General features: G+C 39.6%; 1 protein-coding gene across 1 annotated transcript in view; it reads right to left on the bottom strand.

The window, feature by feature from the left end:
• LOC149220970 (uncharacterized) overlaps positions 1-24,017 on the bottom strand; it is a 48,837-nt gene extending 24,820 nt beyond the window's left edge. Inside the window, exons 1-2 of the mRNA XM_089384973.1 lie at positions 23,730-24,017; positions 23,493-23,621 (exon numbers count right to left, since the gene is read on the bottom strand). Of these exons, the coding sequence (XP_089241099.1) occupies positions 23,493-23,621; positions 23,730-23,759 (159 nt within the window). The 5' untranslated portion in view covers positions 23,760-24,017. The remainder of the gene's footprint in view (positions 1-23,492; positions 23,622-23,729) is intronic.
• Positions 24,018-25,147: the final 1,130 nt, after the last annotated feature.

Raw genomic sequence — 25,147 nt, 5'->3', positions numbered from 1 at the left:
TTTTCCAAGCACCAACTTGGTCTTTTGTGAGGCTCCAACCTCTAGGACACCAACCTTATCTTCTCAAGGCACCAACCTTGCGTTCAGAGACTCCAACCTCTAGGGCACCAAACCTTCTTTGGTACAACCTCCGGACCTGGTTTCTTGAGGACTCCAATCCTCTAGGGCTCCAACCCTATCCTTCAAGGCACCAACCTTGTCTTTTCGAGGCTCCAACCATCAGCTTCACTTCGTCAAGATATGTTTAGTTGTACTTCACGGCTCCCAAGGTCTTCTTCACCAAGCCTTGTCAATCTTCGTCTTTACTGTAGTCTCCACATTATGTCATCAATAACAACCTTGATCTCTTCACATGAAGGTGTCTCCGCTGTCCTTCATGGTACCCAATCAGATTCTCCAAGTCACCTCATGATGGTTTATGCATCATGGTCTTCAAAACAACTCCAAGAGTATCTCCAATGAATATTCTTCGCAGTCCAATACTTCACTGTCAAAAAACACCAAATGCTTCTCTATCCAAGGTTCCAAATACTTGACTGTTCAAGTGTCCAAATGCTTCACTGCTCACACTCACTATTTCAAAATGATTACAGGTTCGAGCTTCAATTCATAAGTAGTTGTTTAAGAACTTGAAAGATATTCACCACCTAAATTTGTTGCTATAACCTTGAGACTGTAATTTCTGCAATCCTAAAACTGTGGTATCCTAGTTGTAGTGATAATTATCACTGGTCTGAGCTCCTTTGCACAAGTCTGCAATGTAGTCTGAGCTTGAGACTAAGATGAGGTGAAGTACGAATTGCTGTCCAAGTTTCAACAAGTCTTCAACGGGTCAGAGCTCCAATCTGCAATGTAAAGCTACAAGTCAGAGGTCTGGACTTCTTCCACTGGATGTTGGTTGTGATCACAGTTCACAAGCAGAGGTCCGAGCTTCTAGAGCCTTCACACAAGACTGCCACATGTTCGAGCTACAGCAAGGGGTCTTCAATCGAACACAGTCAAAGTACAAGCATTCAAATATATCTGAATTTACACCACCCAAACACTACTAGCATAGGTTACACTTCTTGCTCCTCATTTCTGTGTGCACAGGATTAACAATTCAGAGATATGGGACCCGCTCCATTGAACTTGGACAATCTTATGCATTCATAATAGATCTGCTCGAATTAACTAGTGAAACTAATATTCCAAGAAAAATGCCAAAATAGCTCGATGCTCCGCAAAGTCGAGAATGGTCCTTGATAAGATAATTCTCAAGAATTACCAGCGTATATCAAAAGCAAATTCGAACTATGCTTGGCCGCAGAGATATCACAGTTAATTTAGCGTTGATTCACCTCAATCTGGGCAACAATAAACCTGAAAAATGTGCTCATAATGTCACCCTTTAACCATATCGCTTACTCAGAAAATATCTCAACAAAAACTTTTTTCAATCTCTGCTTGTTGCCTCACGGGTCCTTGAATTGTTCCTTCACTAAATTTTTCTGGTCATCTTGTTTGAGTTCTCACTTCTAATATTTCTTCAGCTGTGTTTTTTTTCAAATGAAAACGTCCCATTTTTATTTATACACATTGTTTGTGCCAAGGGACACATAAGTTGGATGAGAAGGCCAACCTGTACGGCTGGGAGTGCTAGAACCGACCATTGCCATAGTGAAAGAACTTATGCATGTTTTTAACCTCAACGATACGATTTTGTTGAAGGGCCCACTTGAACTGTATTTAAATTTTTTAATTAAAGGCAACCGACTAGGAGGTTTATGTCGTTTTTATGTAATTTTAACGTCTAGTGACAAGTGAAAGATTTAAAGGATTTTTATTTTTATTATTTTTTTAATATGGGACATGTGGAGAGTTTAAGATAGATTTTAGTTTTAGAATATTAGCAATATCATATATTAGGAGTTACAGAAAGAATTTATGTATATGGAATTATAATTTATAAGGAATTAGGATTTCAAGGATTAGGTAGGAAAAGCTAGTTTAAGTTATATGCTTTTCATGTGACTTTTATTCGAACTAGGTATTATAGTCAAACATGGCGATTAAGGTTAGTAATTTAATGGTTCTTTATATTAGGCATGCCATCGTTTTAGCAATCCATTTTGGCATTAGGGTTTTATCATCATAGTTAGTGTTTCATGTTAGGGCTTCTCGGATAAGAACTAGGGTTTCTTTAGTCATCATCTTTAATAATGACATCAAGGTTTAGGGTTTCTATATCAAGGCTAGGGTTTCATGTTAGATTATTCAACCAATGTTAGATTAGGGTTAGGACATTATTAGGGTTTTAGCCATTTTCAACAATTCCATATTGACATCAATGACAACCTTGACTAACACTCTCAACAGCAGGCAACAAATGTCCTTAGAAGATGTGCCCAGCCATTGATATAAGTACTTCTCCACACTGATTGAAGGCTGAAATCTGTTTGAAAATTTGAAACAAACCTCTAGATCTTGCTTGCAAATCAAGGAAAAATATTACTATTTGGAATGATCCCTTGGGGAAATCACTCCTGAGAAGGTCAAATGAACATTAAGCGAAGCTGACTCCATCACCAACATAATCCCTCTCTCTTAGAAACTAGTGTATGCTAGTTCCAGGGGGTGAGTTCCTCAGAAAAATGAATTCATATTTTAACAAAGTGAGCAGCATCTTGTTCAAATGAAGTAATCAAAGGAAATAAACAGAAGATGAACAATATTAGCATGGTAATCTTGAGGTTCAATCCTACAAATATGTGAATTTCAGAATCTTAATCGTGAAGTAGCAAGTATCAAACATCCATGATAAAGCAAAACATAGGTGAATTTATGTCTTTAGTTATTCAAAGTTGGTCAGTAAATACATGGTTTGATCCAATGCAGATCTTTATTACCCCTAGCCAAAGGACCTAAAGGAAATACAATTTTGCATTAGTTATTTATCCTGCATTACTCAGAACGAGCATTACAGTAAGAGATGCTAAGGATTTGCTCTATGAGGAAAGCCTAGATACTGCTTATAAATTCAGACATGCAAGAAGAAGAGAAGGATGGACAATGGAAAAGAGAGTAAGAACCAAGAAACCATGTTAAATTTATCTGAAACCTAGCACCCAATCTATTAACCTAGCATTTTGCAGATCTACTGAATAAATGCACGACTAAGTTCTTAACATGTTTAGCAGAAGCAAAATTACACAACCAATCTCAATCACAAGTGACACAAATAGATTTTGCCCAATCAATGGTTTTTCATTAAATTTGAACTTACTTGGGCACCCGTCCTGTGATAACTAGATCTGATCCAGCAAATCAGGCCCTAGATTAGTCCTTGATCTCCTTCATTGATTTGGATCTCCAATGCTACACTTCTACACTTCCTCAAACCTAGCATACTAGAGTATCACACTCCTCATTTGAGAAAATCACTCTCAAAGGGTAGTGTTGTTCTATGGTGTGCCAGACCCTATGGCAACAATGAGAAATGATTGCCACAGTCACCTCATCAATCTTCCTATTGTTGTTTAGTGGAATTTCACTACAATGGAAGCTTCCCTGTATTCACCTATAAGTCTATTCTAATTAAGGGGTTCAAGGTTATATAAATAGGCTAGGGAAAGATACCTTGAAGATGGAATAAGCTCAAATCTTCTTTATAAAGCAGCAAGTATTCTAACCCTAGATAAGCTAAGGACTACTATAGGCTAGGGCTTACTGATACGCAATGATAGAGTATCTAGACAGGTAGAAGTTAGAGAAAAGATTTCCTTAATGATTAAGATCAACAAAGAAATAAGGAAAATCTTAGATAGCCTTCAAGTTGAAGCTAGGCTAGGGATTAGGGTTTCTATGGCACAAAATGGTTTGGGAAGGATGATGTCAACCCTACTTAGGGAAGTTTTACCACAATCAAAACTAGATTTTGTGTTCAAAATGTTTATAGAGGCAATACTTGAAATTTAGTCCACAAATATCCACCCAAAATAGCCCTACAAGTAAAATTGGCCCTAGAAAAGCCCTAGCAACTTTCCTTAAAAAGCCTAGGAGAGATAAAAGAAAAGAGAATATTTTAGTTTTAATGATTTTTATCAACACAACCTTGACCAATGCCTAATCTAACTTGGGAAAATGGAGTTTTAGGCAAATTCTTAAAGGAAGATGAAACTTGATGGGAGTAAGCGGAAAAAAAAAAAATCCACTCGTAAAACCTTAAGGTGAGGGGAGAAATTAAATATATAAGATGCACCCTAGGAGTTCTTCTATAGATTTCAGGGAAGAACAATTTTAACATGCAGAATTTCACCAAGATTTCCAATAAAGAATATGCATTTAGTCATGTAGCATTTTGAAACCTTAGCATAAATATATTCACATGAAAAATCAGCAATAAACTAACAAATTCTTCCAAGAAAAACCTTCTTTCAATCCCAAAAAGATGTTTCCAATGCAAAAATAAATCTCCAAGAATAAAATGCTCCACAAAAATCACATTTTTACCAAGTAGAAAAGTAGACAAGGAAATTCACACTCTCTCTAAGGAGGCCAAATTCACATGTGTGATGATGTCTAAATGAATCGGAGGGATCCCCTATTTTTATGAGGTCTATCACTTCATTTTTACGAATAAAAAGAACCTACAGGCCCTAAAACAAGTTTGACTTTGAGTGTTTTACAAGGCAAAGGGTTACAAGCCAACCCCATAGCCAAAACAATAAAACAATGCCATAAATTCCTCTACATAGGGGTTGACCTCCTCCAAAAGCATGACACCATCTCCTTTTTGAGCCATAAATGCAACAAAAAGGTGTGGGATGGTCTAATGAGATGTCCCATCATCATAATAAACTCCAAACCCTAACAAGAGCCTCACGAAGTGCCTCAAAATGCCTCCATGTCCAAAAAACATGCTCTTGGTGCCCTATGTCACCCTCTCAAGGGCTAGATGGGTGACGTGGCACTATCTCTCTCTAGCATTGGGGCTCCAAGAGTGAGTAAAAACCCTCCTTTGCCACCCTAGGGATGACCATCATCATCTAGAATCCAGGTCAAATAATGTCAAGGCTAGCCTGGGGGGCATCCTAGGTTTGTTGGGTACAACATCAAGCAAAAGAGGTGCTCAGTGTTTCAGCATATGGGGGTACTCTAGGATAGAATCATCATCTAGAATCATCAAAGTACCCGATGCTCTGCTCTGGAGGAGCACCACCACATCTACAAGGTCATCACTACTCTCTGGAAGGCGCAAATTTTAAAATAACTTGGGAATGTTGTGTAGTGGAGTGATGTAATGTGCCCTCAAAGTTGTTCTGTGAAGAACCACTTGGAAAAACCATCCCATATTCCAATGAAAGCCACCGACCATTAGGGAAAATGACCATAGATGCATCATAGTGGACAATACTTAAATGTTGAGGGCATAATAACACTTCAAACCAAAATCACCTTCAAATATCTAACTATACCAAGTCCCATAAAAGTGCTCCCTACTTATGTTAGGGATATCTAGACGATCAACCCTATTAGATGTTTCCAACCCCTAAGAGGAGGTGGCATGTCCTAGGTCAACCTTTCAATCCATAGGTGCTTATGATAATGGTGATAATGGAGGGGAAGGACTTTAAGGCAAGGTGCCATGGCAATGGGACCTATTACACACCATTTTGTGGGTGATATCCCTAGAAGAAATTTTTCTCCAATATGGTCCTCAGCCAACAGCCACCAACTAGCTCATTGTGCCATTTCTGTGCCACCTGAGCCAGCAATGTGGTCCCCGTCCATCTGCCATGATAGTATGTTTGAAGGTGGGCTTCCCGAATCTAAAGGTATGCCTTGTCATTTGGAAATTGAGTATTGTAGTTTGTTTAACATGGACACTTCTGGGCATGGATTAATGGGGCGATTTGGCAAAAAGAATGGGCTAGGTCTGTGCTTTTGTCCCCTAGACCCTTTTTAGGAATCAACCTTGGATTCTAGTCTCGTGGGATCTCTTTCACTGACCATTTGGTTCCAAGGATGGTACTTCATGGAAAACCTTGATTTTGGTTGTGTGGTCCCGCTCCCTTATCCACTTATATTACCTCCTTTTCATTCACTGTTACCCCATTCATCATTTCTCCCGCCCGGGTCCACATTCCTCCATTGGGTCCACATAGGGTTAACTTGCCCCTTCCCCTTACCCACACCTTGGGTCATGGCCTGGAATGAAGCCCGGAGGTTGATGTAGCTGAAAAAAAAAAAGAAGATAAAAGCATATATGGCCACATTCAACAGGAAAATGTACCACAAAATGGAAAAGATGGTCAGGACAAATACATTTAGCACGTGGGCAAAAGCCAATACATGAGCTCTACCCCATCATCATGGCCATCACCCTGGTTCCTACAGGTTCTATGAACCTCCTTCATCATATAGGAACCCATGATTGTCCCAACCCCTAGTGGGCGATGAACCGCCCCACCTTAAAAGGGGGAATTCACTGCTATATCTTATGCATCATGCTCTAACCCCTTGAGCCCCGAGCAGTTAATCAAAGAAAATCATTAAAAGGCAAAAGGCATATAAATAAGGGTAAAAAAAATCAAGGCTGGGTCACCTCATGTACTACGATTGCTCCATCTTACACATTATAAACCCAAGTGTGGGCTTCCCTCTTATTAGCTACCCTTGTACCCTAGCATGTGGTCCAGGGCTGCCCCCTCTCATTCCCTACTTCATTCACCTATCTATCACATGCCACCACCTTTTGAAGGATGTACCTAGACTATATTATCCCCTTTAGAAGTAGAAACCACCTAATAAGATTATTGGTTAACCCCATTTGGACTTTAGGAGATACTGGCACACCCGAAGCCCATTATGGAAGGGCAGGCCATTATGAAGTCCCCACCTGTGGTCCATGATTAGGTAAGCTCATTTACTCGATTTCTCTAATGACTTGTTGTACTGGAAGGCTAGGGGACGCATTGGATCTTATGCAGGATTGCAGATGGTTTCCATCTTGGGTTTGGTCTCCCTATACGAGGTCCTAATCCTCCAAAGAGCTACATTGGCACATGTAGGGTGAGCGTTGAGAGCCATGGGCCTCCACAGCAGCAGATTTCACTCCATGGATCCCCACAGCCATTCAGAGATTGCTCGTGGTTCACTTATTGGATGAGGAGGATGCACCTAATCCATCATGCCCAGCTAGCCCCAGATCTACACCATACACTTGGCAGATGATCCAAGACATGCATGATGATGTGGCATCACCTACACCATCATCCTAACCCTTGCAGGAAATCTACAGGGGTAATTCTATCAAAGAATTTAACCCTGATAAGCCATTTCCTTTGCACATCGAAGTATAAAAGCTGCAAGGTTTCTTCTTCTTGACCTAGAACTTAGAAGACTAGCAAAGTGATCTTGAGGCCTCCTTGACTGGGAACTAAGAAATCCTACTCATATTCATCATAGACTCCATTCTCCCAAAGATTAAGGCACTGATCTACCAAGGGTGGTCACTAAAAATCATATTCTTTCACCTCCTTCCAGGTCTAGCCAAGTTGGGGTACTTAGGGCATCAATTTCCCGACAAGCTAGCCCTCCAAAAAGTTCGATCTCCTAGGGTCTCCTGCGTTGGCCTTTCCTCAAGCTCTCCTCCAATTTTGAAGCCATTTCGACGATGGAGTTGGGAGAAAAGCCAAGCCCTAGCTCCAGGATCAAACCTTGCCCTACCATCCCCAAGGCTAGTACCTCATAGGGTCAAAACAACATCTTCAAGTGAAAATTATTTCTTTGATCCTTTCCTCACCTTGTCTAGGGTAAGAATATCATTGGTTGTTACATTCTTTCCTCATACCCTAGACTGGGTCCACTTGGCCCCATGTGGTCCTGTTCCTTTGAAAGATCATTCTTCAAGAACCACACGGGAGACCAATTCTAACAAGGATTTTAGGGATTGGAGAACTCCTTCACAAGTCTTATCCCATAAACCTAACCCTCAAATCCTCTCTTCCTTTCCCTAAAATACATAGTACCTTGCTTAAAAAGCAAGCAAGCTCCATTCTTCAAACTCCTCTGGGAAAAGGTTTATTTGGGTCACTCATATCCATTGACTTATCCTTAATTGGTGACTCCATACATACCGGGTCTCCTCCCATCGGTGAAAGTTTGTAAATAGAAGGGAGCCTTAGCTGAGGTGACAGTGGGCTAAGTCTCTATTTGTTTCCCTTGGCCTAGCATTTTCCCTTTAGGGATCCCCCTTAGGTCCCTTGCTAGTTTGAGCGGTAACAGGACCAACTGATGGATGTCCATCATCCTGAGTGTATAGATGTAAGGGGGAGAAATTGAAGAGGCATGAGTTACCCCTTTCCTCTGTCTACACTTTTGACCCCTCGAGTGCACCTTTTACTTCTTTTTTATAATGCTTTGAATAGGAGCATAGATTAGGGGCCCAAGATTGCTTTTAATGATTTAGCATTTATTTACCCCTTAATGATGAGTCATTTTATCACTCATCAAGGTTGGGATATGCGAGAGTTCCTTTATTATGTGATGAAGCATCAAGTGCTCAAGGAATTGGGTGATGGATAATGAGGGAGGTAGAGCTCATGTTAGGATTTTTTCCATGCACTAATTAATGTCCCAGACATATTATTTCATTTTAACTTTCTTTTTCTTTCATTATGGCCATTTTATGCTTTTACATTCTTTTAGCTACATCAAACTCTAGGGCACAGTTTCCGACCAAGAATCACGGATGAGGATAAGAGTGTCAATCCCAATGAACCAATGACCACAAGCCCAAAGAATGGAGATGAAATTTGGGGAATGATGGAAAGTGGTAAGTATGGAATATCATGGACACACTACTTCAATCCAAGTCTCCCAAGTAGTGCCCCTCCTATAACCCTAAGGCCTCAGAGGAGGTCCCACTGGACTAGGGTCAAGAACTAACCTCCCTAGTGAAGTGAGAGAATAGGTTTACAGTCAAGATCAGTCAATAATCCAAAATCACCCCTTTATCCATGTTAGAATGCCCAAAACATTAAGTAAAAGCACATGATTGCAAGATGGTTAAAGTACCTACAGAATGAAGAACCATCTTCCTTCAAGAGGAATGTTGAATGGTCAGAAGTGTCTAACCTGTGCAAAAGGTGGAGGATCGTGGCATAATATCATGTATTGAGCAATGTATTCTCCCATGGAGTTACCCACACTTTTGGTGGGTTAGATATTGCCTCACTTGAGATCAACAGCTAAGATTAAAACATAATCATTAAAGTAAATACTAAATACTTTACTTTTCCTAAGTTTCTTTAGCTCAATTAGCCAACATAATAATTATGTGTTTTAACTTTTTCCTAAGTTTAAACTTAGGCTAAGTTACATTAACAGCGTGCTCACACTTGAGCAAGTGTCCTAAGGAGATTGTGAGCAACTTTTGCACACCTAGACACTTAGGCCTATGCAAAAATACTTGCCTGAGCTACAAACATGAACACTCCCTCTTAGCAAGGGAGGTACTTTTGGCCCCTAGAACCATCTTTATCCTAGAATTGCATCTGTTACCATGGCTACTCTCTCTGAACTAGAAGCCTTCCCTATCAATGGTCTGAAAATATCCTCAAAGTCCTGCTCCGCTTGGACTAGTTCCTAGAAGCCTCCTGCTCTTGAAGATCCTATATAGTCATTTCATACCAAGAGACCTTCTTGACAGACTTGGAGGAATCTGTTGACTGCACTTCCCCACTTGAACCTGAAGGTCGACTCCCTCTAAGTTGCTCAAACTTTGGAGCTTCCCGCTCCTTGTTCTCTGTCACTGCTCTGCTTCTTTCCATTTCTCAAATAGGTTGTCCCTTTAGCATATACAAGTGTCAAATTGACAGATGGTGAATGTTTACAATGGGGGTTCCTAGCTTATATACCGCCATGGGCACCCTTTGGGAAAAGGGCATGAACTTATGATCGTGCCCTTTCATTTGATTTAACCTAAAATTAAATAATAAAACCTAAAACTAACTAATTTTTTACATAACATTGCCTTCCTCTCGAAAGAATGCTTTGTCCTCAAAGCATAAGTAACGACGGATGTTGTTGAAGAATGATTCATTCTCCCAAAAAGCGTCTTCTTCGGGTAAGTCCTTCCACTTGATCAGATATTCCAAGATGATCAAGGTCCCACACTTTAAAAGGTCTTGGATTAATCTCTCAATTTCTGTTTTTTGGTGATGTGGATATCGGTATGGCTTGATGTTGACAAGGTCTGACCCTGTCTTGACTTCTATTGTATGCTCAATTTCCCTATTAGGTGGTATCTTCATAGGTAGGTCTTGAAATACTTTTTCATGCTTTTGAATTAGATCTTGTATCTCTGGTGACTCTTCACTGGTCATATTTGCAGATAACATTTCTAATTGGTGACATTGTACTACATAAGCGGGTGCTCCTTTTCGACTCATCTTCATCATCTGAGATGATGATACAATTTGATTCTCTGGTGCTTGGAATCCGTGTAATTTGTACTTCTGACCTCCCCATTTGAATTTTATAAATTGTACTTGATGGTTGGCGGCATAAGTACCTAAAGTTTGTAGCCATTGGATACCTAAGACTACATCTACTCCTAACGGTACCGTGAAGAACGGAGACTCTAAATTAAAGTCTTGAATCTGCAATTTGACCTTATGGCATTTCCCCACCTTTTCAATCTTCTTACCATTAGCTACCATCACTTTCATGTTTGGTAAGGGAAATGAAAAAATATTGAGTCTCTTTGCCACGGTTGCATCTAAAAAATTGTGTGTGCTACCAGAGTCGATGAGAACCACTATGTTGTTCTTCTTTATGTGTCCTTTTAACTTTAAAGTTTGAGGTTGTGATATACCTGTCATAGCTGATAATGACACTTGAGGAATACTTCCGTCATCTAATTCTAGTCAGAATTCTGGGGCATCTTCTGTTTCTTCTATGTCAGAATCTTCACTGTTTGAATCATTAGTTGCTTCACAATTATATAGGTTCTTTGGTTCTTTTCCTTTAGCACAGCTATGTTTGGGGTCCCACTTCTCACCACAGCATTTACATTTACCCTCTTTTATCCTTTGCATTTCCACATTAGATTTTTCATCCTCACGACGATGTGGTGGAACATATTTATTTGAGTCCACATACTGGGGTATTCTTCGTCTTGAATATGTTTTTTCCGCTTTTGACCAAAATATTGGTTCGAATTTCTTTTCGGCTGTTTTTGCTTTTCGTCTTGCTACTTCTATTGATGTAATGTCATGCATCTCAAGTTCTACTTGTAAATGGGTTTTGAGTCCGGAGACGTATGACTGAATTAGACGAGATTCTGATAACCCAGGTACTTGTGTTACTAAGGTCTCCCATTCTTTAGTGTACTCGTCCACACTTCCTTTTTGTCGTAATTTGATGAGTTTTGAAAAGAACTCTTCTTCCTTTACACCTTGGAATCTTTTAAAAAATGCATCCTTAAATTTTCTCCAGCTAATGACGTGTGTTGTCTTTTTCCACCACATATACCAATTATATGCTTCCCCTTCCATTTTCATGGATGCGTGCCGGAGCTTTTCGTCATCGTCATTGATGTCATATATCTCAAAGTATTCTTCTGCTTTATTTATCCATGAAACATTGTTTTTTTCATTTCCATCGAATTTAGGCATCTCGACTTTTGCCCTTCGCTGGTATGTCGCTAATGGTTGAGCAAAAAAGGGGTGTTGATTGGTAAAGGTATCCCAGAGTTGCTTGTTTGTAAGAGTCGCGTTACTCATTTCTTGGTGGGGTGTCGCTAATTTTTTTGGGGATTCAACTTTTTCATGAGAGTCTGTTGATTTCGTTGAATCTGATGAATTGTGCTCTTGATTTTCTTCATTTTCTTGTAGTAGTTGTGTGGGTGTACAATCCATCTTTTTACACAAAAGTTTCAGCAATGTTAAGGACTCTCTGAGATCTGATTTTGTTTGGACACGGTTATTTTCCATCTTTATTTCTATTCGATCTGTCGTATCTTGAAGTTTTTTGATATTGTCAGCCTGCTCCTCAAGCTTGATCTGGAAATCATCTAATCTTTTATTGACCTCGTCGTGGTTGCTATTTATCTTATGCTCTGCGTCCACCAATTTTTTTTGGAAATCCGCCATTGTCATTGTCGACATTGAGCGAGTATGTGGGGGCATGTATTTATCTGCCAGCTTAAATTTTTTTTTTTAAATAATTAAATTAAATTAATTAATTTAATTATATAACATAAGTTTTTTTTAATTAATTAAATTAACTTTATATATATATATATATTGTACAGACAGTTACGTCCCCCTGCCACGGTCACGTTTTCTGAACAGTCGGACCATTTGACCGATTCTTTGAGCAGATAACACCGTCAAGCTAGGTTTAAGGAATAAGTCGGATGATATAACATATATATGATTATATTATATTATATATATATATATATATTGTACGGACAGTTACGTCCACCTGCCATGGTCACGTTTTCTGAACAGTCGAACCATTTCACTGATTCTTTGAGCAGATAACACCGTCAAGCTAGGTTTAAGGAATAAGTCGGACGGTGGAAGATGGACACGGCGTAATGACAAGGAATGGCGAAAGCACGAACAATGCGCGGAAGAGACAGCGGAATTCGACGAGCGGATGGATGGAGGTAGCGGCACAATAACGGTGGCAGCAGAATGTTGTAAAGCGGCAGTAAAACGGTGTAAGACGACGACAACAGAACGGCGGCTAAGGAACGGGGTGCGGACGGCAACAGGGATGGCCAGAAACAGAATCGGGATAGGGAGATGCAGGGTCACGAGATAGGATGCAGCAGAAGAACAGCGGGACACGCACAGGTGGTTTGGGGAGTTAGATGATTACAGCAGACTGGCGGATATGTATGCAACGGAACAAGGAGGACGATGGACATGACGCTGGAATGCGAGCAGAGATTTGTAGGCAGAGGATTGACCGCTCTGATACCAGATGGAGTGAAAAACTCCTTGATACACAATATATATATATATATATTTATTTATTAAAAATGAATTGACAGATGATGAATGTTTACAATGGGGGTTCCTGGCTTATATACCGCCATGGGCACCCTTTGGGGAAAGGGCATGATCTTATGATCGTGCCCTTTCATCTAATTTAACCTAAAATTAACTAATTTTTTACATAACATTTTATAACTTCATATTGAGATAAATGCCTAACCCTAATATCCAAAATGATTAACAATTGAGATTAGATCTCGCCTTATGTTAAGTTATGGTATGTTCTATGCTTAGAGCAGTTTACTTATCTTTCTTATTATTATCCACAGATTAGCAATCACATGTACATAAGTAAAGTGCAGATAGAACATTAAACGACCAACAAAAAACAAGCCAAGACAAGAGACACAAGATGTGGCGGCTAGCCAGGGACAAACCCCAATATGGGGAAACCCTTTGATCAAATCTTCTTTTATCTTCAATAATTTAGTAGAGAGAAATAGTACAAAAGTCTGTAAAAACAACAACAAACCCTAGATTAGCAGCATCAGCATCATCGGCATCACCGGCATCAACATCATCGGCATCACCGGCATCAGCATCATCGGCATCAGCCCTAAACTAGGGCAGTCAATATCTTCCAAACCGGAGGTCAGATCACCTCAATTCCTGTGCCAAAAATTGCGGATTTCCAAGGAGAGTTAGCTTCACCTACTGCGCAGTCAAGAGAGAGAGAATGTTGGTCAACGCTGGTCAAAGTTCCAATCTGCAGTTTGTAAACCCTTAGAAAATTGCATCCTTCCTTCCCACGTGTGAGAGAGAGACCTATCTGCGCAGGAGAGAGAGAGAGAGACTCTTTTCTGTGCAGAAGAGAGAGAGAGATGGATGAGAAGTGTGTCCAAATGAGGAGGAGACATCCTGTATTTATATGCAAACATTGATGATGAATAGATGTGTCTGTTGGGCTTCTGAGCCTACATAAGTTGTTGGCCGACTTTGACAATTTGTCCATAATCAAAATAAATTCATATCTCCATAAATACTTATCGGAATCGGATGATCTTTAGATCAATCCTACACCTATCGACGAGAGGAATCTAGATAAAATATTATCAGCCATGAATAAAGTGATCCTCATGGAGTTTGGCCCTAGTTGCCAATTTTAACACTCCCTCTCAACTAGGGAGAACTCCATCTGCAATCCGTCTGACCATCACTACTATTCTTCCATCAAATGCACTGCCCTGAACAGCTTGACCCCTACTCTACTCTGCTCTGCCTTGCTATGCTCTGCTCTGCCTTACCATGCTCTGCTTTTCCTTGCTATGCTCTGCTCTGCTTTGCTCTATTCTGCTCTGCTCGAACTATGAAGAAGAAGAAGAAGTGATCGAGGATGTATCATACCATCCTCCACTGACCCGAAGTCAGTCTCAGAGTGTGTACCACTGGTCCCAGACCAGTCCTCTACTAACCCGAAGTCAGTGTCATAGTGGGTACCACTCTCACTGGTCCCAAACCAGTATCATTGATCCCAGATCAATGTAGGTCATCCTAGCATAGGGAGTACGGTAGATACAACGATGTGTCCATCGGTATTACTATGGTTCCTATCCTCATTTCCCTGCTCATTGATCAGATGAGAGGTACTTCCCATGAGTCCCACATTGCATGGGTAGGATGCCTTGACAGGAGAATTAATCATCCTGTCCATAGGACAGCGAATCATCCTGTCCACAGGAGAGTGAATCATCCTGTCCCACAAGAGAGCGAATCATCTTGTCCACAGGAGAGCGAATCATCCTGTCCACAGGAGAGAGAATCATCCTGTCCACAAGAGAACGAATCATCCTGTCCACAAGAGAGCAAATCATCCTGTCCCACAAGAGAGCGAATCATCTTGTCCATAAGAGAGCGAATCATTGTGTCCACAGGAGAGCAAATCATCCTGTCCACAATTGCCATGGAGAACACATCATCCAGGCCCACAGGAGAACTAATCATCCTGTTCCATAGTCGCCACAAAGAACGAATCATCCTAGCCCACAGGAGAATTAATCATCCTATTCCATAGTCGCCATGGGGTGTCACAGAGGAAGGTTGAACCTTTTACCCTGTACAAAGTGCACCAACAGGGGATGGTGAGTCACCCTGTGGTCATATGTCGCTCCAAGAAGTACCCTGTGCCCCCTTGGAGCTCCCAAAGCTCAGTACATCATACTTGACCCTCATCAGAGGGTCTCTGAATGATACCAAATCGTTCTCGGAAAGTCATGAATTTGACCTTTCTTAGGGGCTTTGTCAGAATGCCGGCAGCCTGTTCATCTGTACCGATATGTTGGAGCCTTATTGCTCCTTGCTGCACCATATCTCGAATATAGTGGTACCTGATATCGATATGCTTGGAGTGATCATGAAATACGTGATTTTCTGATAAACGGATCCCGCTCTGGTTGTCACATAGAATCACGGTGGTATCCAATGTAAATCCAAATAGCTCACTGAAGAGCTTTCGCAACCAGACTGCCTCACAGGAGACCATGCTAGCAACAACATACTCTGCCTCGATGGTGCTCAAAGCCACCAACTTCTGCTTCCTGCTCATCCAGGATATCAAACTAGATCCCAAAGAGAAACAGCACCCAGAAGTTCTCTTTCGATCCACCACACTGCCTGCCCAATTAGCATCAGTATACCCAAGTAGTCTCACATCTCCGACAGTGTATCTTAACCCATAAGTAATTGTGCCACGAAGATATCTCAACAGATTCTTGGCACCAATCCAATGTATGTGGTGAGGTTCAACCATATGTTGACTCAACGTGTTGACTGCAAAGCATATATCTGGACGGGAGTTCACTAAGAACATTAATGCTCCGATGAGTTGACAATACTCGGTGGCATTTCGTAAAACAGGTCCAAATGCACTACTGCTTAACTTTTTGAAGTCAAGCTCCATCGGGGTAGTTACGAGCTTGCAGTCCACCATACCGAATCTTTCCAATATCATCACCACATATTTTCCTTGAGATAGGAAAATTTCCCCTGGCTTCTACCAAACTTCAAGTCCTAGGAAATAGTGCATCAGTCCTAGGTCCTTCATTTCAAATTCAGAAGCCAACTCCCTCTTACATTTGTGAATGAGAGGGTCTGCACCTGTTAGAAAGAGGTCGTCAACATACAGCACCAGTATGAGAGGTTTGTCATCTTCAACCTTAAAGTAAAGGTTGGGATCGGCTTCACTCCTAGTGAATCCCAGCTTCATCAAGTAGCTATCGATCCTCTCATACCATGCTCAGGGTGCTTGCTTCAGCCCATAGAGGGCCTTCTTCAACCTGCACACATGAGATTTTCGATCATAAATCTCAAATCCTTCAGGTTGCTCCACATAGACCTCTTCTTTGATCGAACCATGCAAGAACGCGGTCTTAACATCCATTTGATGTAGTTTCCATCCTTGTGAAGCCGCAAGGGCTATGATTGAGTGGATGGTGGTATATCTGGCAACAGGTGCAAATATCTCATCATACTCTTTTTCTTTCGGTTCCCTGGTGTCAGCTTCTTGAGAGCTCCTCACTGTAGGAAGATTGTTCACCTTGCTGAGAGCCATATCTTCGTCAAAGGTGACATCATGACTAATCACGACTTCCCTTTGATCGGCTACATAGATTCTATAGCCCTTAGTATTTTCACTATAGCCCACGAAGATTCCTTTCTTTCCAAATGCACCCAATTTATTCCTTTTCTCTTTCAGCACATGAAAATATACAGGGCTTCCAAAAATTCTAAAATGAGATATATCAAGTTTCTTACCGGTGAACATTTCTTCAGGAGTTTAGGAACCCAATGCTTGATGGGGGCATCGGTTTTGTATATATACGGTGGTGTTTGCAGCTTCAGCCCATAGAAACTTCGGAAGTCTTTGATCATGAAGCATAGCATGGACAACTTCCATAATCGTATGGTTCTTCCTTTCTGCCACACCATTCTGTTCAGGAGTGTATGGTGTAGTAGTCTCCCTCTTAATGCCAGCCTCTTTACAAAAGTCATGTAACTCATTAGATTCATATTTAGTCCCATTATCAGTCCTTAAGATCTTGATCTTCTTTTCGGTTTGATTCTCGATCAAGGCTTTGAAGTGTCGAAACCAGGAGAACACTTCATCCTTCTTTTTCAAGAAATATATCCAAGTCTTGCGAGAATAATCATCTGTAAAAGTGAGGTAATATGAATATCCTCCCAAGGAGTTCACAGGCATCATACTAGATATGTCTAAGTGAACTAACTGCAATATATCGGAGGTCTTGCTTTGGCTTGAGGGGAATGGTCCCCTTTTTAGCTTTCCTTTGGCACATCCGGGACATACACCTTCTTGCTCTATTCTGAACTCGGGCATCCCAGTCACCATTTTTCTTACATCAAGTAGAGCTTTATAATGAAGGTAAGCAAACCTCCGATGCCATAGTTCGGACTGAAGAGATGTGACACAAGACATGACACCTAGCGGACTTCCTTCGACCTGATGTAGTGAATCAACTCAAAACCCAAGAGTGAAGGTATCTTTAATATTGTTTTTCCATACACGTACCTTGCCATCGCTAAAAGCCACCTTGTAGCCTTTGTCTTCCATTGCCGAAATGGACACCAGGTTCTTTTTTAGATCAGGTACATATAATACATCCTGTAGGTGGATTGTATTACCTTGATTTAATTTAAGAGAGACATTGCCTACACCTTTCATGGGATATTTCATATTCCAGCCTTTCCTTGGATTTAGCCTCGAAATTGTTTCTTCTTTTAGCATGAGAAGAAAAGGCAGCAGGATGACCTTTAAGTGTGGGCATTTCCTGTTCTTCCATCCTTGCTTCTTCTTGAGTGCATCTTGCCATTAATTCCTTAAATTCGGGAATTACATTATGGTTGAGAAGGGTAGTCCTAAATATATACCATTCAGATGGTAGTCCTCCAAGAGTTGTGAGTGCCATTTCCCTGTCAGGAATTACTTCCCCAATAGATAGGAGATCGTTCTTGATCTCGGTGATTCTTAAGAAATATGCTTGCATATTTTCATCTTTGCCCTTCTTAATTTCCTTCAGCTTATTTCTAAGAAACAGAACTTGATTTGCATCATTAACTTTAAATAAACTCACCAGTCTATCGTAGATTTCCTTGGAGGTGTTCAGCTCAGAAACATAGGCCACCAAGCGCTTGTCGATAGAGTCCTGGATGATCTTCTTTGCTTTGACTTCTCTGGATTTCCATTTGTTCCTGGCAGCAGCGGATGCATTTGATGGAGGCTCAACAATATTGCCTCTCACATGGTCCAACACTTCTTGATCTTCTAAAGTCAGATCGAGAGACATCTTCCATCCGTGATAGTCAGACTTCTCACGGAGCTTGTCTTCGGCGGGGAAGAGTGTTGAGGACCCCATAGTTCTTTTTAGATAGTCTTGCCAACCTTCTCTTTAGTGATTGCTCTTGCTCTTGCTTGGGCTTTGTCTTCACCTCAGCTCCGATACCATGTTAAGTTATGGTATGTTCTATGCTTAGAGCAATTTACTTATCTTTCTTATTATTATCCACAGATTAGCAATCACATGTACATAAGTAAAGTGCAGATAGAACATTAAACGATCAACAAAAAACAAGCCAAGACAAGAGGCACAAGATTTGGCGGCTAGCCAGGGAAAAACCCCAATATGGGGAAACCCTTTGATCAAATCTGCTTTTATCTTCAATAATTCAGCAGAGAGAAATAGTACAAAAGTTTGATTTATATCAGCAGCAGCAAACCCTAGATCAGTGGCATTAGCATCAACAACATCAGCATCATCGGCATCAGCGACATCAACATCATCGGCATCAATGGCATCAACATCATCAGCATCAGCCCTAAACTAGGGCAGTCAATATCTTCCAAACCGGAGGTCAGATCACCTCGATTCCTGTGCCAAAAATTGCGGATTTCCAAGGAGAGTCAGCTTCACCTACTGCACAGTCAAGAGAGAGAGAATGTTGGTCAACGCTGGTCAAAGTTCCAATCTGCAGTTTGTAAACCCTTAGAAAGTTGCGTCCTTCCTTCCCACATGTGAAAGAGAGACCTATCTGCACAGGAGAGAGAGGGAAACTATTTTCTGTGCAGAAGAGAGAGAGAGGTGGATGAGAAGTGTGTCCAAATGAGGAGGACACATCCTGTATGTATATGCAAACGTTGATGATGAATAGATGTGTCTGTTGGGCTTTTGAGCCTACATAAGTTGCTGGCCAACTTTGACAATGTCCATAATCAAAATAAATTCATATCTCCATAAATACTTATCGGAATTGGATGATCTTTAGATCAATCCTACACCTCTCGATGAGAGGAATCCAGATAAAATATTATTAACCATGAATAAGGTGATCCTCATGGAGTTTGGCCCTAGTTGCCAATTTTAACACCTTACTTGAGATCAACCGCTGAGATTAAAACATAATCATTAAAGGAAATACTTTACTTTTCCTAAGTTTCTTTAGCTTAATTAGCCAACACAATAATTATGTGATTTTCCTATGTTTAAACTTAGGCTAAGTTACATTCGCAACTTGCTCACTTTTGAACAAGTGTCCTAAGGAGACTGTGGGCGCCTTCGGCAAGCCTAGACACTTAGACCTATGCAGAAATAGCTTCCCGAGCTACAAACATCAACAAACAGCTCCCACATTCTGAGCCCTTGGTTGATCTCGACTTAGATCTTATTGTTGTGAGTGAATCCAGACAACTACCTTTGACTAAGGTAGACCAGCATACTTATGTATTTTTAGAAAATGTGGCTTGTGTGAGCAAGGAGTTATCTGGGAATTATGGTTATCTGATATTTGATCACGGTTGTATTATGTTTATACTACTGTGAGATGCCTTATGCTGTCAGTGGGAGACTTCCGCATTAATAGTTTTATGTAGCACCCCTCCCATTGAGAGCACCTCACACACAGATTTGCTAGTTTATCACAACAAAACAACAGAGTACTCATAATGGGCAGAATTAAATAAATCAATATATAGTTAACAATATTTTAAATGAATCAAAGTAACTCATATAGGTTTGTATGAAAGGATAAATTCACCATTACACGCAGTAGAATAATTATTAAAATGTCAAAAGTCTGAAACTGAAGACTTGCTTACCCAAAACAACGTTCCTAACTGGCTCCAAACAGAATCCTCCCTGCCAAGTGAGGAAACTTCAACAGTTCCCTAACCCTCTGAACCCGCACTCGGATACCTGAACTTAGATGAAGTGGCTCTCACAATTGCTCCCTAAACTGTGTCTTCTCCCATTCTTTCCTTCCCCAATATCTCAAAATCAGAAAAGAGATAGTGAAAAAAGTCTCATCCTATCTCTCACTTGACGTTCTTTAAGTAGGTCAATAATGATAATAGAATATTATTTTAAAGGAATCTGACATTCTCTTCATTGAAAAAATTTAGGTGGACTATTAATGTTGGATAGGATTCAAGTACCTGTCCTTGCTTATCCTTAACTTTTCCCAAATATAATTATATTATCACATAGAACATTCACCTTCACTTTTCATCTACATAGTCTTAATTCATGATAAGAAACCTAGAGTATAAGTAGGTGACATATAGTATTTAGAGGGGGTGTGCCCTTGAAATCTGTGCAAGAGTGGGAGTGTCCATAATTGTGCAAGAGTTGGTTAAAAAATTATCATTCCCTCCCTTGAAAGGTGAGTGCTTCTCTCTATTGTAATCAACTTCTTGGTGTATGTGTAAAAGGGGACTGAAAGTGGTTATTAATTGAATTCTCCACCTCAAAGATACTAATGCTCCTTTGGTACTTTTTTAGAAAAATATCATTTTATTTTATATTTATACTGAGAAATCAAAATATATATTGACTAAGCCCCAGGGATTTCAGTTCACAAAACTTCAAAAAGCGTTTGCCCTATCATTCATCTATATATTATAGTTTTCCATGGACAAACTTTGTCCTTTCTAAGAGATCTTTCCAAGCAGTTTCGAACAAAAGAAAACAGTCCAAATAGAGTTCTACATATTACACTCTCCCATTCACCTTTCCAAAAGGTCTTTTCAGAACAGTTCCAACAGTACAAAATGGTCCAAACAAAAAGCTGGTACAAATGCCCAAACAGAAATTTTCAACAAGCCTAAATCCATAGAGCATTAAGAAGACTAAAACTAAATTTTCAGACAAGAGATCATTACCTCTAAACTCTTAAGTCAGCAGAGAACCTTCCCTGGTCTATGAGCAAAAGGTGGGCTGAAATTATTACTCCTTTTAAAGCTAGAGCTTCTCCTATTTATGTTCAATAAATACACCATATATCCCCTCCATGGATGATGGGCATTCTACCTAGAAATATGTGCTTGATCTTGATCCAAGTACATTATGATCAAATTGTCCTCCCAAAAAGCCTCAAAGATAGTGTGCCTTTGAAACATGTGCCATTCCTTGCCTTGGTACCTTATTAGTAAAGAGCTCCCCTTGATTTTAGTATTTTACTAATTATAACATATGATAACACAAAATTGAATCCATCAATAAATTTGCCAAGTAGTTAACCATACCCCATTAAATGGAAAGCTCTAGGGAGCTATGCCATTTTCATTTTGAGAGATGCATTGGATGCCCCTTTGGGTGGAGTGCTCATCGATTTTGTGCATTAAACCCCTAAATTACCTCTTGGGATAGTCAACAAGTCAATTTATGCTCCTCAAAGGAAGGCGCTCCTCTAGAAGTGAGCATTTGAAGTTTTTGAACACAATAGATGCCAAAAACCTTCCAATATTCATAATGCGGGCACCAATCTTTATATGTGTTTTTATGATAGTGGAATTGTGCTAAGGGATGATCCAAAATGCCTCCAAATATGCAACTTTGTCTCAAGATATGTGAGATGCACCCCTAATGAATAAATGTGCATAAAGATATGTAGACAAGGGCTCTGTAATTGAATCTCTGCCACATTTGCAACCAAGCCTCCCAATGTGTGAACTCAACCATCCAACATGCCTTAAAAAGACGTGAGCATCATCCAAGCATATGAAAGGAAAGGTGATAAACGAGAGGATGCTCAAATCATGCTCTCAAAGTCCACATCCAAGGGAATGTACCCCCAGCAACATTATCATGCTGTAACCGCTGATGAAAAGAATGCTTCCAAGATGCCCCTGCATTTTGGGTGGTAACACAAAGCATTTTGTACACGGGTATGTATTATGGCCTTTTAGCTAAGACCTATTTTTGATGTTTAGCCTCCCTTTTATAGTTCCCTGAGTTTCACTTAAGGGAGGGTATCAGTGTACATACACAGTGGTAAGCTCATGTACGTAAGTCATTAATTGCTCAGTTGATATACCAGCCCACTACCCTTCTTAATGCTGGGCTCCTCCCAGTTCGTTATAAATAGACAGCTTACTCCTGTATTTCTCAGCAGCAGATCTAATATACAGTAATTCTCTTGTTCCTTTTGTTGGCCTTGAGTCTCCGTTAATTTTCTGCTGTTCTGTTGTCTGTGTATGGAGTTCAAGGCCATGTTTTCATATTTCCAGGGCTTGGATAATCCACTTGACACAGAGCCTGGGCCTGAGTTTGAGTTCTAATTATCCCTATCCTCCCCAAGTCCCGGGAGGGTGCATGACGTTACAGTTCTGAGCTTAGCTGCATGGTAAAATATGTTTCAAGTTTGCATAGCAAGAAAACACTTTGATGTAGCATAGAAGAATGTTTACATGAGAAAAATTGGGGCACAATAATTTCAATGTCCAAAACTGTCCATTTGCCATTCAAATGTTTCTATACAGTTACCTGCTGTTAAGAACCTCCCATTATCAACGTAAGTCATAACCTTGTTTAATCTAGGCTATTACCTATGGGCAGTGGCCAATGATCCTTGAATGCCATTACAGATATCATGTTAATTGTATTGCTAACAGCTGTCTCGTTTGTTGTTAAAAAGAAAGATAATAATAATTAAGAAAAGCAGTGCATTTTGAAATGCCATATCAGAGAAAATTGCATATGGTATATAAATAGTGTATATTGAGGTATGTCAATTGGGGTGTTTAGCTTAAGTAGTTGTGAGGAGTGTTATATTTTCATCTCAGTTCAATTTCGGCAAGTGATATGTTGAAATTTTAATAATAAGTATATTGTTGTAGTAGTATTAACCCCTGATAAATTCTCTAGATTTTGCAGCATCTGGGGTTTATTTTGGGTAGAGCATCCTGGGGGTTTGTCTTGGGTAGAGCGTCCAGGGGTTTATGTTGGGTAGTGGGTGGGTATATCTTGATAATGAGGAGAAATGCCTGCGGTTTCCGAAGATGGTTTTCGAAGATGTGTATTTCATGAAACAAAAAATGTATATGCCATAGAAGAAAGAAATTAAAGAAAAACAACAACAACATTAAGACACAATCTGTATTATGTTTTATGGAAATTATTCTTAAAAATTAGCCATGGTTGCATTCACCTTGGAATTTCTGGAGCAGTTGAATGTTCTCTCTGGGGAAGCAAAATGCTTAGTTCTGAATACTCCATAAAACATATTGCCATGTTCATGCAGATTTCTCTGGAGAACCAAAGAACTTTCAGACCAAACCTGCAAATTTGCAGAGAATGTTAGTTATGAAATTCAGAGTCCTCGGAACAATTTCAGAATGGTTTAGCTAATGGGAATATGTTGTAGTAATGAATAGAAGTTCATTACACTTTGCAAAATGGGTATGCCCATGGCCATCTGCGGATGCCTGGCTTTCGGTCCGGTAAAGTTTGGAACGAAATTCTCCCCACCAGATCAGGATATTTTAGGAAGACGACTGAATATTGTTTTGCAATCTACGAGAGAATTGACCTCACAGACCAATACCATGAATCTTTTGACGTTCTGTGAGAGATCTTTCCGTCAAAGAGCGTGCTCCTCGTTATTTCATATGTGGTGCATGTATGAGATAAACCCCCTCCCATTCCTGAACGTATTTACACTTGTTATTACAGGAAAATTTGCGGCATGCACCCACAAATATTTAAAATTTGTTACTTTAATGTTGATTGATTGTATAATAGTGCTTTATTAGTCCGCTTTTTGTACAGTGGTGGATCGTTCAAAAAATTTACTCCATTTTTAAAACTAAAATTTTATTTATAATTTCTTAATAAATTATTTATTTATCTATTTTTAAATATTTATAATTTTCAATAATTTATATATTGCATTTAAAGATTTCAAATTACAAATGTTGCATTGAAAAAGTTGATTTACTTTTTAAATTTTAAAAATTAGATGGATGGACTTAATCCATTAAATATATTAATTATTTATTTATAAATATGAAGTAGTATTTTTAAATTTTCCATAGTTAAAAAATAAATAAAAATGTGAATAAATGTTGTTTGTTTGAGTGTGTATATTTATTCATTTTAACCTATGTTACCTAACCTTTTGTCATATTGTGTGAAGAATTAAGAGGTTCCTTTTGTCTTAATGTGCGAAGCATTAAGAGGTTCCTTTTGTCTTAATGTGCGAAGAAGTAAGAGGTTTTGAAAATAAGGAGAGAAAGATATTTTTTAAGATGAAATTTTACAAGTTAGATTTATAAAAGGTATAATTTAATGTAATAATAATTTTTAGTTTTGTTGAAGGTTGTTTTTGTAATTAAAGTATAATTTTTAATAAAAAATTTGGAGATAGAAAATCAAAAAAAGGTAAAAAGTTGGTCATTATCTTATTTTGTTTTTCGGTATTGGATAAGGTCACTTTTATGCATAGTCATGATAAGGAGGGTCATCTTGCATGCTACAATGTCTATGAGGTTCCCAAAACAACAAACTTTGCTAAAAGATGTTCAATAATGAGACATGTCACCCATGTATATATAGGGGTAGCCCTGGGAGGATATTTTTCTCCTAAGATGGAGATTTCTAGTCGATGACCTATGATCCTTGGCTAGCAGCCTCTCAAATGCCTCTCACCTGCACATTGTTCAACTCATCCACTTGATCAGGTTGTTATCTAGATGAAGGTAGGTCAATGACCCTGAGCTACATTAGACATTATTTCATACTAAGTGCTTACATTTAATGTTTTAGGGAATCTAAGTAAGGATCACAAGTTGAAGTTAGAAAATG

Source organism: Pinus tabuliformis, chromosome Q (genome assembly GCF_031772625.1).
Source record: "Pinus tabuliformis cultivar Carrire ecotype Pingquan chromosome Q, CPIR1, whole genome shotgun sequence".
NCBI lineage: Eukaryota > Viridiplantae > Streptophyta > Pinopsida > Pinales > Pinaceae > Pinus > Pinus tabuliformis.
This window is presented reverse-complemented; position numbering and strand designations above follow the sequence as displayed.